This window comes from Triticum urartu, chromosome 6A (assembly GCF_056163025.1).
Source record: "Triticum urartu cultivar PI428250 chromosome 6A, HENAU_Tu73, whole genome shotgun sequence".
Taxonomy (NCBI): domain Eukaryota; kingdom Viridiplantae; phylum Streptophyta; class Magnoliopsida; order Poales; family Poaceae; genus Triticum; species Triticum urartu.
In genome coordinates, this window is record NC_141878.1 from 209,012,096 (window position 1) to 209,026,207 (window position 14,112).

A 14,112-nucleotide genomic window follows, 5' to 3' on the forward strand; every position below is an offset into this window, starting at 1 on the left:
CTGACCGCCATGAGCGTTGTGCTAGCTGAGTAGGGCGTGGCATCTAGGTAAAGCACCAAGGGCTCAAGAGGACAAGGCACCAACATCACCAGGAGGATCGTGAGGTACCTCTTGAGGTCTTGGAAAGCCACCTCACTCGAAGGGCCCCTTCTTTTTCATCAGCTTGAAGAATGGGAGGGTGCGCTCGCTAAGCTTGCAGATGAAGCGCCCCAGCGAGGTTACGCAGCTCGCGAGCATCTGCATCTCCTTGAGGGTCTGTGGCGGGCTCATCCTTTCTATTGCCTTGAAATTCTCGGGGTTAGCCTTGATCCCTCCGTGCCACACCAAGAAACCCAGCAACTTGCTGGGTGGGACACCGAACACGCATTTCTCCGGGTTGAGCCGCATGTTTACCTTGCGCAGGTTGGCGAATGTTTCTTCCAAGTCCTCCACAAGGGTTCTTGCCTCCTGTGACTTGACCACTATGTTGTCGATGTACGCCTCAGTGTTCCTCCCGAGCTGCCGGCCCAGAGCGATGTGCATCAATCACTGGAAGGTCGCGTCGGCATTTCGCAGCCCGAAGGGCATGCTGGTGTAGCAGTACACCCTGCACGGGGAAAGGAAGGTTGTCTTCTCGATGTCCTGCACCGCCATCTTGATCTAGTGGTAGCCCGAGAAGGCGTCCAGGAAGCACAGCAGATCGCACTCGGTAGTGGAATCAACAGTCTGATCGATACGCGAAAGAGGGAATGGGTCCTGAGGACACACCTTGTTGAGACTCTTGAAGTCGACGCACATGCGCTCCTTCCCGCCCTTCTTGGGGACGATGACCGGGTTGGCCAGCCAATCCGGGTACCGCACTTCTCGAACGACGCCAGCTTCTTGCAGCTTGCGGACCTCCTAGACGATGAACGATTGCTTCTCTTGGGCTTGCCGCCATGCCTTCTGCTTCACCGGGCATGCACTAGGGCACACCATCAATTGGTGTTCGATCACATCCCGTGGGACACCAAGCAAGTTCATCACCTCCCATGCAAACACATCCTTATTCGCATGGAGGAAGCTGACCAGCGTCTCTTCCTGATCTGAGGGGAGGCCGGCGCCTATGGTGAAGGTAGGGCCTGAACCTACGATGTCGACGGGAACCTGCTTCGTCTTGGCTCGGTCTTGAGAGAACAATTGTTTCTTCTTTGCGGGCGCGGCCTCCGGGATCTCTGGAACATCCCCAGCACCTGGTTGTGTGGCTGCCGTGGCCTTGAAGGCCAGGAGTGCATCCTTAGTGTCCCACGCCATGGTGATGATGTCGTTCCTTCCAGGAATCTTGACAACGTTGTAGCCGGGGTGCGTTGCTGCCATGAACTTGGCAAGGGCCGGATACCCACGGATGGCGTTGTACGGGAGGCCGATGTGGGTGACGTTGAAGTCAATGAGCTCGGTGCGGTAGTTGTAGCATGTGTGGAAGGTGGCTGAGAGGCGGATCTGCCCCAAGGGGGTGGTGGAGCCGCCGAGCACCCCCGAGAAGGGCTTGGTGGGCGCCAGCTGGTCGTAGGGCACTCTTGAAGCAGGTCGAAGGCTTCCACGGAGAGGACGTTGAGGCCAGCACTACCGTTGATGAGGGTCCTGGTGACCGCGACATTGCTGATGGTGGGCATGCACAGCATGGGGAGCGCACCGGGAATGACGGTGGTCCTGGGGTGATCCCTGGAGTCAAAGGTGATGTCGGTCAAGTGGCCTGGAGGAGCCCCCTGCCGCGGCCGAGTAGCTCCCAGTTAATGGAGGAGTTGCTTGACGTGGCGGCCCGAGGCTGGCGCCTGCAACCCATCGAGGAAGGACGTGACAGCGTAGGGCGCCGGTGATGCAAAGCGTGCGATAACCAGGGCCCACAGCTCCTCCCGGGAGACCACCAAAGACTCCGGCAAGCTGAGCATCCAGGAGCGCGACATGCCTGGCCTTGTCGTCGCCACCCGCTGCCCAGATGGCATGTGCATACAACCGGAGGAACTCCTCGGGGTCCGCCGCACTGTTGTACCGTAGGGGCAACGCCGCCCTGAACTTCTGCAACCACTACACCGCCGCAGGCTGGGGGTAAAGGCCCGGGGGCCCGAAGCACCTCCGTAGGCGCCCGGCAGCCTGGCGGGTGGGACGGAGCCTGCCATGGGAACCACAAAACGCGGGCGGAGCGTGGTTGAGGAAGAGGCGGAGCTTCGACATGCCCCCTACCTAGCGCGCCAAATGTCGGATTCAGGGCACCACAAACCCATGAAGGTTCGAACTCTGGGGCATGTGTGAAGAACTCAACCTCTCTAGCCTACCAACTCGCCGCCCCACGGCCTAGCCTGATTCACGCGAGCAAGGAAGAAGATGAACACGGCAGTTTACCCAGTTTGAACCACCTTTGCGGTGTAAGACCCTACTCCTACTTTGTGGTGGATTGGCCTCACGAGGGGCCGAGGATGAACTGGTTCAGAGGATGAACTACCTCGCGAGGTTCAGGGGTGAGGAATCAGTCTCTCCTCTACGATGGTGGCTAACCTATATTTATAGTGGCCTCGGTCCTCTTCCCCCCAAAGCATAGGCGGGAAGGGATCCCACAGTGGCCAATTTGAAAGGGGACAAGTAGTACATCTTATCCTGACGAAAGGTGGTCTTCGCCTGCAAAGCTTCTGGTCGTGATGCAATGGTGGGCTCGGCGATGGCATCCGTCCTGTCATGCTGGTGGTCTTGGTATTGTTGCACCGGAATGGAAACCTTTTCCAGATTCCTCGGGAACCCACGCCTGTCCTTGCCTCCTCAGCACCAAAGAGGGAACTGCCTCCTGTGCGCCCGCCGGCGCCCGCCTGCCTTGGTCATCATGGCTTGTGTCATGGCAACCTCATGAGGCTAAGTACATGCATAGGAATCTCCGCTCCTTGGGAGGCAACCTGGGAGGCCGCTCCCTCCGGAGGTCTTGGTGTCGTCCACCTCGCGAGGCCTGGAGGCCCTCACGAGGGTCTTGTGTTGGCGGTCTTGCAGATGGACCGTACCAGGCCGTCAAAGGAGCAACACCGTGGGCCGTAGGCAGGCAAGTCTAGGTACCCTGGTTCCCAGAACACCAACAGTAGCAGACCATTCTCCTTTCCCATCATCTTGGTCAAGAAAAAAGACGGCACCTGGCGCATGTGCATTGATTATAGGCGCCTCAATGCCATGACCATCGTCAGTTGGTACCTGGTTCCAATAATTGGCAAAATTTTGGATGAATTGGCTAGTGCTAGATGGTTCTCTAAGCTTGACCTCCCCGCCGGCTACCAACAAATTCTCTTAGCACCAGGAGAAGAACACAAAACAGCATTCCAAACACATTCCGGGCACTTCGAATACAAGGTTGTTCCGTGTGGCCTGGCCGGCGCACCAGCAACTTTCTTAGGGGCGGTGAACATAACCCTACACCCAGTGATGCGTGTTTGTGCAATGGTGTTCTTTGACGACACCAGTGTGTTCCGCTCTTCCTTCGCACAACATCTACAACATCCGAGAGAGGTGTTCGCCCTCTTGAGGAAAGATCAGTGGTAGATCAAGCGTTCTAAGTGTGAATTTGCACGCAAAAAACTGAACTACCTCGGCCACACCATTCCAGAGGAGGGGGTTTCTACAGACAACAACAAAATTCAACAAGTGGCAACATGGCATGTTATCACATCTGTAAAAGAGGTGCGCCCATTCTTGGGGCTCGCAGGATACTACAGGCATTTTGTTCGCCATTTTGGTACCATTGCTCGACCCCTGACTCAATTGTTACACAAGACCACACTCTTTCAGTGGACTACATCTGCAATAGAGGCATTCGATGCGGTGAAAAATGCATTGGTCACAACACCTACTTTGGCGTTGCATGATTTCACCAAACCCTCATCATCGAGACAGATGCTTGAGCATACGGGGTGGGAGCAGTGCTGCAACAAGAAGGGCATCTGATTGCCTACCTCAGCAAAGCTCTCGGACCAAGGACAAGAGGTCTCTCCACATATGCAAAGGAGTATCTGGCAATGGTCTTTGCTATGGGCCAATGGCGAGCTTATCTGCAATTTTCAGAATTTATTATCAAAATGGACCAAAACATTCTGGTACACCTCGAAGAGCGGCGCTTGCACACCCCTTGGCAACAAAAGGCCTTCACCAAACTATTGGGTCTCCAATACCAAATTATCTACTGTAAAGGGCCGGACAACAGTGCAGCAGACGCCCTCTCCAGGAGACCCCTTGACACATCACAACACGTCAATTATATCTCAGTGTGCCAACCAGCATGGCTCCAAGCAGTGACACAAGGATATGTCCATGATACGAAGGCTCAACAGCTCATCACCCAATTGGCATTAGCACCAGTGGCACGCGGGAAGTTCACTTTTCAGCAAGGCGTGTTGCGGTTCAGGGACAGAGTTTGGTTGGACAACAATGTTGAAATGCATGGTCAGATCATGCGTGCTCTCCACGATAGCCCCGTGGGTGGCCACTCGGGATTTCCTCCTACATATAGTAGAATCAAGAAACTTTTTGCGTGGCCAGGCATGAAGCAACATATCATGACGCATGTCCAGACCTGCCAGGTGTGTCAACAGGTTAAACCCGATCTATATCCCTATCCAGGACTTCTCCAACCCTTACCAGTGGCAAAAAGATGATGGGATCTGGTCTCTCTTGACTTCATCGAAGGATTGCCATCATCTGGGCGCGCAAATTGCATCCTGGTCGTGGTCTATACATTCTTCAAGTATGCACACTTCCTGGCGGTGAATCATCCATACATAGCCCAGCAAATTTTCCAGATGTACATTGACCATGTCTACTGATTGCACGGAAATGCCAGAAGCTTCGATCTCCGACAGAGATGTGGTTTTCACCAGCAAAGTTTGGCAAGCGATATTCAGGCTACAAGGCATCGAACGAAGATGAGCTTGTCCCACCACCCTCAAACCTATGGGCAAACCGAGCATGTAAATCAGTGCCTGGAAACATATCTTCGCTCCTCCATTCAGAGTGCGCCGAGGAACTGGAGAAAATGGTTATGGCAGAGTTTTGGTACAATTGAGCTTTCCGTTCTACCCTGGGTAAAACTCCATTCATGGTGGTCTATGGGCAAGAGCCACATCAACTGGGCATCACTCCTGACCATGCTACACCAATGCCAGAACTCAATGCTTGGCTCGAGGAGAGGCAAGAAATGCAAGATGTTCTTCGTCATCACTTGGTGCGAGCAAAACAAATCATGAAAGACCAAGCTGACAAATGCTGCTCCTGGCGGGAATTTCAAGTGGGGTATCAAGAATTTTTGAAACTGCAACCATACATCCAAACTTCAGTTGCTCGCCACGCCAACCACAAGCTCAGCGTCAAGTTTTTCGGGCCATTTCCAGTGATCAAGCGCATCAACGAAGTCACCAGTGAGCTCCAGTTACCCACCAAATCATCAATATTCCCGGTGTTTCATGTCTCCCAACTCAGGCATGCTCTAACCCTTGGTGCAAGTTGATACGTCCATTTTGCATCATGCTTTTATATTGATATTTATTGCATGATGGGCTGGTATTACATATTATGGTACAAAACTTCATTTTCTCTCTTATTTTACAAGATTTACATGAAAAGGGAGAATGCCGACAGCTGGAATTATGGGCCGGAAAGGAGCAAATCTGAGAGACCTATTCTTCACAACTCCAAAAGTCCTAAAAATATGGAGAATTATTTTGGAATCCATAAAAAATATTGAGCGAAGAAAACACTAGAGGGCACCCACCAGGAGCCACAAGCCTAGGGGCACACCCCTAAGGCTTGTGGGCCACCTGTCAAGTCTCTGGTGCACATCTTCTGCTATATGGAGGATTTGACCTAGAAAAAAAATCATAAGGAAGCTTTCGGGACGAAGCGTCGCCATCTCGAGGAGGAATCTGGGCAGAAGCAATCTAGGGCTTCGGCGGAGCTATTCTTTTAGGGAAACTTCCCTCCGGGAGGGGGAAATCGAAGCCATCGTCATCATCAACGATCCTCTCATCGGGAGGGGGTCAATCTCCATCAACATCTTTACCAGCACCATCTCCACTCAAACCTAGTTCATATCTTGTATCCGATCTTTGTCTCAAAACCTCAGATTGGTACCTGTGGGTTGCTTAGTAGTGTTGATTACACCTTGTAGTTGATGCTAGTTGGTTTATTCGGTGGAAGATCATATGTTCAGATCCTTAATGATATTCAATACCCCTTTGATTATGAACATGAATATGCTTTGTGAGTAGTTACGTTTGTTCCTGAGGACATGGGAGAAGTCTTGTTATAAGTAATCATGTGAATTTGGTCTTCATTCGATATTTTGATGAGATATATGTTGTCTTTCCTCTAGTGGTGTTATGTGAACATCGACTACATGACACTTCACCATGATTTCGGCCTAGGGTAAGGCATTGAGAAGTAATAAGTAGATGATGGGTTGCTAGAGTGACAAAAGCTTAAACCCTAGTTTATGTGTTGCATCGTAAGGGGCTGATTTGGATCCACATGTTTCATGCTATGGTTAGATTTATCTTAATTCTTATTTCGTAGTTGCAGATGTTTGCGAGAGGAGTTAGTCATAAGTGGGAAGCTTGTCCAAGTAAGGGCAGCACCCAAGCATCGGTCCACCCACATATCAAATTATCAAAGTAATGAACGCTTGATACGTCTCCAACATATCTATAATTTATGAAGTATTCATGCTGTTATATTACCATTCTTGGATGTTTTACAATCATTTTATAGCAACTTTATGTCATTTTTTCAGACTAACCTATTGACCCAGTGCCAGTTGCTGTTTTTTGCTTGTTTTTTACATCGCAGGAAATCAATATCAAACGGAGTCCAAACACCGCGAAACTTTTTGTGGATTTTTATGGACCAGAAGACTCCCGATGGGCCAGAGCAGCACCTAGGGGGTGCCCCAAGGGGGACACAACCCACCAGGGCACGCCTAGGGGCCCAAGCATGCCCAGGTGGGTTGTGCACACCTCGGTGGCCTCCTGCACCCCCTCTTTGCCCAATAAAATCTCAAATATTCCAAAAACCATCGGGGTTAACATAGATCAGAAGTTCCACCACCACACGGCTCTGTAGCCACCAAATACCAATCTAGACCCTGTTCTGGCACCCTGTCGGAGGGGGGAACCGTCTCTGGTGGCCATCTTCATCATACCGGCGGCCACCACGATGAGGAGGGAGTAGTCCACCCTCGGGGCTGAGGGTTTGTACCCGTAGCTATGCGTTTAATCTCTCGCTCTTGTGTTCTTGAGATGTCATGATCTTGAGTATCGCGGGCGTTGTTAATATAGTCGGATCATATGGCGTTTTCCCCTCTCTATCTTGTTGTGGTGAATTGAGTTTTCCCTTTGAGATTTCATTTTATCGAATTGAATACTTTTATGGATTTTAGAACACTTTATGTATGTCTTGCATATGAATACTCGTGGTGACAATGGGGTATCATATTGATTCACTTGATATATGTTTTGGCACTCAACTTGCGGATTCCCGAGGTGACATTGGGGTAATCTATGCATAGGGGTTGATGCACGTTTTTGTCTTTGTTTCTCAGGTAGAAATCTTGGGGCACTCTTTGAAGTTCTTTGTGTTGGATTGAGTATTATGAATCTGAAATTATTTGGTGTTATTTTAGTACGAACTCTTGGATAGATCGATCGGAAAGAATAGCTTCGAGGTGGTTTCGTACCCAACAAATGATTTCTTCTTATGTTCTCCGCTAGATAGGAACTTTGGAGTGATTCTTCGTTGCACGTTGGTGGGATGGTTATATGATCCAATTATATTAGCATTGTTGAGAGATTGCACTAGTGAAAGTATGGACCCTAGGCCTCATTTTCAAGCATTGCAATACCCTTTTTGTGCCCGTTTACTATTTGCTACCTTGCTGTTTTTATTTATTCAGATTATAAAAATATATTTCTACCATCCATATTACACTTTTGTCACCATCTCTTCGCCGAACTAGTGCACCTATACAATTTGCCATTGAATTAGGTGTGTTGGGGACACAAGAGATTTCTTGTATTTGGTTGCATGGTTGTTTGAGAGAGACCATCTTCATCCTACGACTCCCACGGATTGATAAACCTTAGGTCATCCACTTGAGGGAAAATTGCTGCTGTCCTACAAAACTCTGTGCTTGGAGGCCCAACACGAGTATACAAGAATAAAGTTGTGTAGTAGACATCAAGCTTTTTTCTAGCGCCGTTGCCGGGGAGGTTAGTCAAGCGGCACTCACATCCCGTCAACGAAGCTCTTTTCTGGCACCGTTGCCGAGGAGGTTAGTGTTTGAAGGTATACCTTTAGATCTTGCAATTGAATCTTTTAGTTTCTTGTTTTATTAGTAGTTTGGTTCATAAAAAAACAAAAAATGGAATTGAGGTTGCATCATATTATTGATCATCTTTATAATATCTTTCTTGAAAATGATGGAAAGGAAAATTGTGCTCAATTGATAGAAGAAGAATTCAATAAAATGTTTGGCATAAAATCTTTGAATGATGAGCATGCTTGCAATGTTGCTAGTATGAATTCTTTGAATATCCATGATGCTAATGATATGTAAAGCCATAAGCTTGGGGATGCTATGTTTGATGAAGATGATATTTTTAGTCCCCCAAGATTTGATGTGCAAATTGATTATAATGATTGCATGCCTCCTATTTATGATGATTATATTGATGAAAGTGGATTTGGAGAGGACATGACTTTATTTAATGATGAATCCACTATTTTGGAAGAGGCTTCAATTGACTATGATAACAAAGTTACTATCTATGATGATTATGGTGATGACATGTATGCTACCAAAAATAATGATAACCATGGAACTTGTCATCATGATTGTAATTTTCACTCCCATGTGTAACATCCCAAATTTTCAATTTGGAATGTTATACATTAGATCATCATGCATATCATATTTTTTTTGCTTTGGGTTTTGATCCTAGAAAATTCTAAGCAACTCAAGGACCCACGGAGAGAGTTGGGGAACTAAAAATATGAGAGAGGGAATAAAATGACTTTCCCAAAATATAGAAATATTGAGGATTTAATAGAAAAATCAAATAGTTTTATTTCGGAGTTTTTTTTGTTTTTATTTGAATTAGGAAAAATGCGCGTTTTTCAAAATTGCATTTAGGGCCCAAATAAATGTTCACTTTGTCGGGCTTGATTTTAGAAGCCCGGGAAAATTTCTTCCGGGATTTTTGGAATCCGTTTAGTATTTCTTTTTATTTTTCTTCCAAGCGAAAAAAAAAACGCAACCGACTATGGGCCATACTCGGCCAGGACTCTGCCGGCCGGGGGGGCTTTATAAGCCGCGCCTCGGGCCCAAGCCAGCCCACCAGCAGCCGCCGCCCGAACCCTAACCCTAGCCGCCAGCCGCCGCCGCCGCCGCCCCGCCGCTGATCCGCCGGAGCCGCGCGTCGCCCGAGGTTCGCCGCACCTCGAAATCCGTGCCGTTTTAAAAAAAAAATTCGTTCGTCGTTTTTCTTTTTCGTCGGATTTTTCTGCGGTTATTTTCTGATCGCGATTTCTGATCCGATTTTCGTTTTAGTTTTTCTTTTCGCTCGTTTATCGGAATCAGGCGATTCAAGAGCCTGGAGTTTCGTCTCGAAACCCTCTATCCGAATAATCAACTTAAACAAGTTTTTGCTACTGTAAAATTTGACTTAGGTTCAGATTACTAGAACTAAGTTGTTTTCTTTCGTCGTTTGACTTTCTTTGCTTCGTTCGATTTGATTCTTTTTGCCAACTGGAGTTCTTAAGTTGAACCTTCTGGTTAGATCTCTTATTTGAGTTTTACCTGTGCATTAGATGAGTACTTATTGTATGCTTGTTTGTTTGCCTGCGATAGAGTACCCGGAGTGCGCCGCCTGTTACTTCGAATCGTTAGGTTTCACGGATCATCAGCAAGGCAAGTAACACTTTGATCATACCTTTTCTACAACCCAGTTTTTTGCATTAGATCAATCTTCACACATTGCATGTTTAGGATCTAATTAAACTGTGGTATGGGAAGTAGATGAGGTAGTACCTATTACCTGTTTATTATCAAACCTTTGGGAGTTACTTCTACGTTTGCTTATTATGCCATGCTATGCTAGTAGACGTGGATTGGGTGAGTGAAATCCATGACAGATGTGAGATTGATAATTAATGGTTTATCTAAGGTGGCAACTTAAATACACATCTGGGTGGATTGAGGCACCTGGATATTCCAGGACATGCCTGTTTTCTTTTGGACCGCCACCCAGGCTCAAAGGGATCATAAGATTATTCATGCTAGAAACTTCCGTGTGCAGCCACAAGCCATTATGGGCTCTGGCATAGTTGATTAAGTCGTGCGAACTATTACAGGGTAGACTAGCAGATGTAGGGGAAAGTAGGTGTACCGGTCTATCCATCATAAGGTGCTAGCGCTTCTGAAAGACTGTGTCTCGGTCATCCGTTTCTCAACACCATGTAGTGCGAGAAATCCAACGGAGGCGACCGAGTCTTGTGGGGAAAAGTGCGCAAACCTCTACAGAGTGTAACAAACTAATCATGATTAGCCATGTCCCCGGTTATGGACATCTTGAGTATCTAGTATCTGGATTATCATGTGAATCTCAACATGTTACTCTGAAATTAATGTTGTTGGGTTAATGATGATGCTTAATTGGGATTGAGAATGCTATCAACCATTCTCAATGTTTAACAACCACCATGATAGTAATTAAATATATTCCTTTTGAAGTAGGGAAAAATTGGCTTTATGCAAAACTGTAACCATAGAGCTTTCCACCAGCCAAATATGCATATAGTATAGCTGTTGCATTCCATTACTCTCTATGTGTTACCTTGCCAGCATATTCCATGTCCTGACCCGTTTTCGGGCTGCAACGTTAATGTTGCAGACTTTTCAGACAACGATTAAGGAGTTTTTAGGTCGTGGTTCTATACTCAGTGATGCCGTTGGAGTTGATGGACTCACTTATCTTCCAAGCCTTCCGATGTTATCGTAATTAGATGGCCTTAAGCCATATTTATTGTAATAAGTTCTCTTTTGAGACACTCGATGTAATAAGTGTGTGATTGCTACTCTGCCATAAATCCTCCGAGTACTATGTGGTGTCAGCATTACTGATCCAGGGATGACACCGGAGCACAGAGATCAGACTGTTTGAGGTCTGGTCGCTACACCATGATAGTTATTTTGTTGAGTTTGCTCCCACTACTTTTTATGAGAATAAATTTGCTTATGTGGAGAATAACAAAAATTCTATGCTTATGCATCATGAAAAGAATGATTTAGGTGATAGTTATATTGTTGAATTCATTCATGATGCTACTGAAAATTATTATGAGAGAGGAACATTTGTTTGTAGGAGTTGCAATAATATCAAGTTTCCTCTCTATGTGTTGAAAATCTTGAAGTTATGCTTGTTTTACCTTCCTATGCTAGTCGATTCTTGTTCCCAAAAGTTTTTTTCTCAAAAAATCCCTATGCATAGGAAGTGGGTTAGACTTAAATGTGCTTGCCATGTGCTTCATGATGCTCTCTTTATGTTCCAATTCTTATCGTTTATGCGAGCATCATTGAAATCATCATGCCTAGCTAAAAGGCATTAAAAAAAAGCGCTTGTTGGGAGACAACCCAACACTTTTACCTACTGTTTTTGTGTGTTCACATGATAAGGCTACTGTAGTAATAATGTTTTATTGATTTTGTTTCAGTAAAGTGCCAAGTAAGACCTTTGGGATGGCTTACGGTGATAGTTGATTTGATCTTGCTGAAAAATAGAAACTTTTGTGCTCATAAAAATAATTCTCATCTTTAACAGATGCGTGATAAAATGCTGATTCTTTTTGCATAAGATTAACAGACAAATTGCCCAGGTTTTCCTAATTTTTCCGAATGCTTGGGATAGCAGAAGTATGGTTGGAGTACAGATTATTACAGAATGTTCTATTTTTGAAAGAATCTGTTTTCAATGCATAGTTTGCTTGTTTTCTAATTTTCAGGCTTATATTGCTCAATATAAATTATGGAAATGATATGCTATAGTAGGCATTGTGTGAGAACAATTATGAATCTTGTCTTTGACAGTACCAAAAGTGAAATGGTTTGCTCTTTATCATACTAACCTATCTCACAAAGTTCCATTAAGTTTTGTGTGATTGAAGTTTTCAAGTTTGGGGTGAGATGAGGATAATAAAGAGTGAAAAGACCCTAAGATTGGGGATGCCCAAGGCACCCCAAGGTAATATTCAAGGAATATATAATCAAATAAGCTTGGGGATGCCCCGGAACGCATCCCCTCTTTCGTCTTCAACATTATCGGTAACCTCACTTGGAGCTATGTCTTCATTCGACACATGATATGAGTTTTACTTGGAGCGTCATTTTATTTTGTTAGGATTTGCTTGATGTTATTTAGAATAATGTTTTGCATCTTTTATTTCAATAAAAGTGGCAATGATAGCCTTTGCCATGCTTATTTTGCAAGTATACATGTTGCTGTTTGAAAACAGAAAGTTTACCGTTGTTGCAAAAATTCCCTAGAAAATTAGGAATGTGATAAAATGTTGAAACTTTTTGCAAAATAAGCCCTAATAAATTTTCTACTGTGTGGCAAATTTCCTAACTTTTAAAGTTAGGGAAGTATTGATACTCTTGCATTCTTTACAAACTGTACTGTTTTGGCAAATTGCTGTTATGTTTGCATTGTTTGCATATGTTTGTTGTTTAATGATTCTATTTGAGGATAGGAGTATTAAATATGCAGAGGCATTTAGTATGAAATGTTGAATAATAATTTTAGTGGTTTGCTACAGTAGAGAATGATAAGGTTTTTGCATTGGTTTATACTAACTTATCTCACAAGTCCTTGTTGAGTTTTGTGTGGATGAAGCTTTTGAGATTTACGAAAACCGTGATATGAGAAGAATTAAGGAGACACAAAAGCTCAAGCTTGGGGATGCCCAAGGCATCCCAAGATAATATTTTTAGAAGTCTCAAGAATCTAAGATTGGGGATGCCCCGGTAGGCATCCCACCTTTCTTCAACAATTATCGATTAGTATCGGTTGAGCCTAAGTTTTTGCTTCTTCACATGATGTGTGCTATACTTGGAATGTAATTTTATTTTTTTTGCTTGTTGTTTTAATAAAATGCTTAGATCTGAAAGTTTTTGAATACGAGAGAGTCCTCAAATAGCTACCTATTTACTTAACTACTCGCTTGATCTTCACTTATATCTTTTTGGAGTAGCTTGTCATTTAATCTTGTGCTTCACTTATATCCTATGAGTAAATTGTTGAATAAATTGAATGTCATGAAGTTGAAATCATATCATGCCTAGTGGTAGCTTCACATTGGGTTTAGAAAGTGAAATATTTTGAGGCTTGACAATCACAATATTGCTCATACAAGCAATTCATGAATAATTAGTATAAGGAAGAGAACTTTCACATGCAAATACACTATCATGGAAATCTTTTGTGATTGTGAGCCCCCATCAAAATATTATATGCCAAAATTGTTGACGTTGGACAAGGAAGACAACGTAATGGTTTATTTTTGTTCATATTCACATAGAAGTTATATTGTCATAGATCCTTCAACATGCGGTGCTTGCCCCCCATCTTTGCTAGCCAAAAATTCTGCACTAAGTAGAGATACTACTTGTGCATCCAAAACACCCTAACCCAAATCTTATTTTCAAGAGTCCACCATACCTACCTAAGGATTGAGCAAGATCCTTCCAGTAAGTTGTCATCGATGCAATAAGGCAATAAAAATGCTTCTAAAAGTGTTAGATCATTTAGTGTAAGAGAAAATTGAGCATTGTATGAACTTGTGATGGCAAAGAATAAAAGCGACAGACTGCATAATAAAGGTTGATATCATAAGGGGCAATATAACACGACATTCTTTTGCACTAAGGGGTTGAGCATACAAACAAATAAGCGCATGGCAACCTCTACTTTCCTCTATGAAGGGCCTATCTTTTACTCTTCAGTGTTTACTTTTATGCAAAGAGTCAAAGTTTTTCTCTCTATTCCTTTTTATTTTTCTCTTTTGGCAAGCACCATGTGGTGA

The 14,112-nt window shown here is 44.8% G+C and overlaps 1 protein-coding gene across 1 annotated transcript; it reads right to left on the bottom strand.

Annotated features, from left to right (window-relative positions):
* Positions 1–525: 525 nt before the first annotated feature.
* On the bottom strand, positions 526–1,922 carry LOC147964773 (uncharacterized). The gene is made up of 4 exons (XM_087530154.1): positions 1,798–1,922; positions 1,006–1,552; positions 748–879; positions 526–639 (listed from the first exon to the last, which is right to left on the bottom strand). Exons 1-4 carry the CDS (start codon positions 1,920–1,922, stop codon positions 526–528), a joined length of 918 nt encoding a protein of 305 aa, XP_087386280.1.
* Between the last annotated feature and the right edge of the window lie 12,190 nt (positions 1,923–14,112).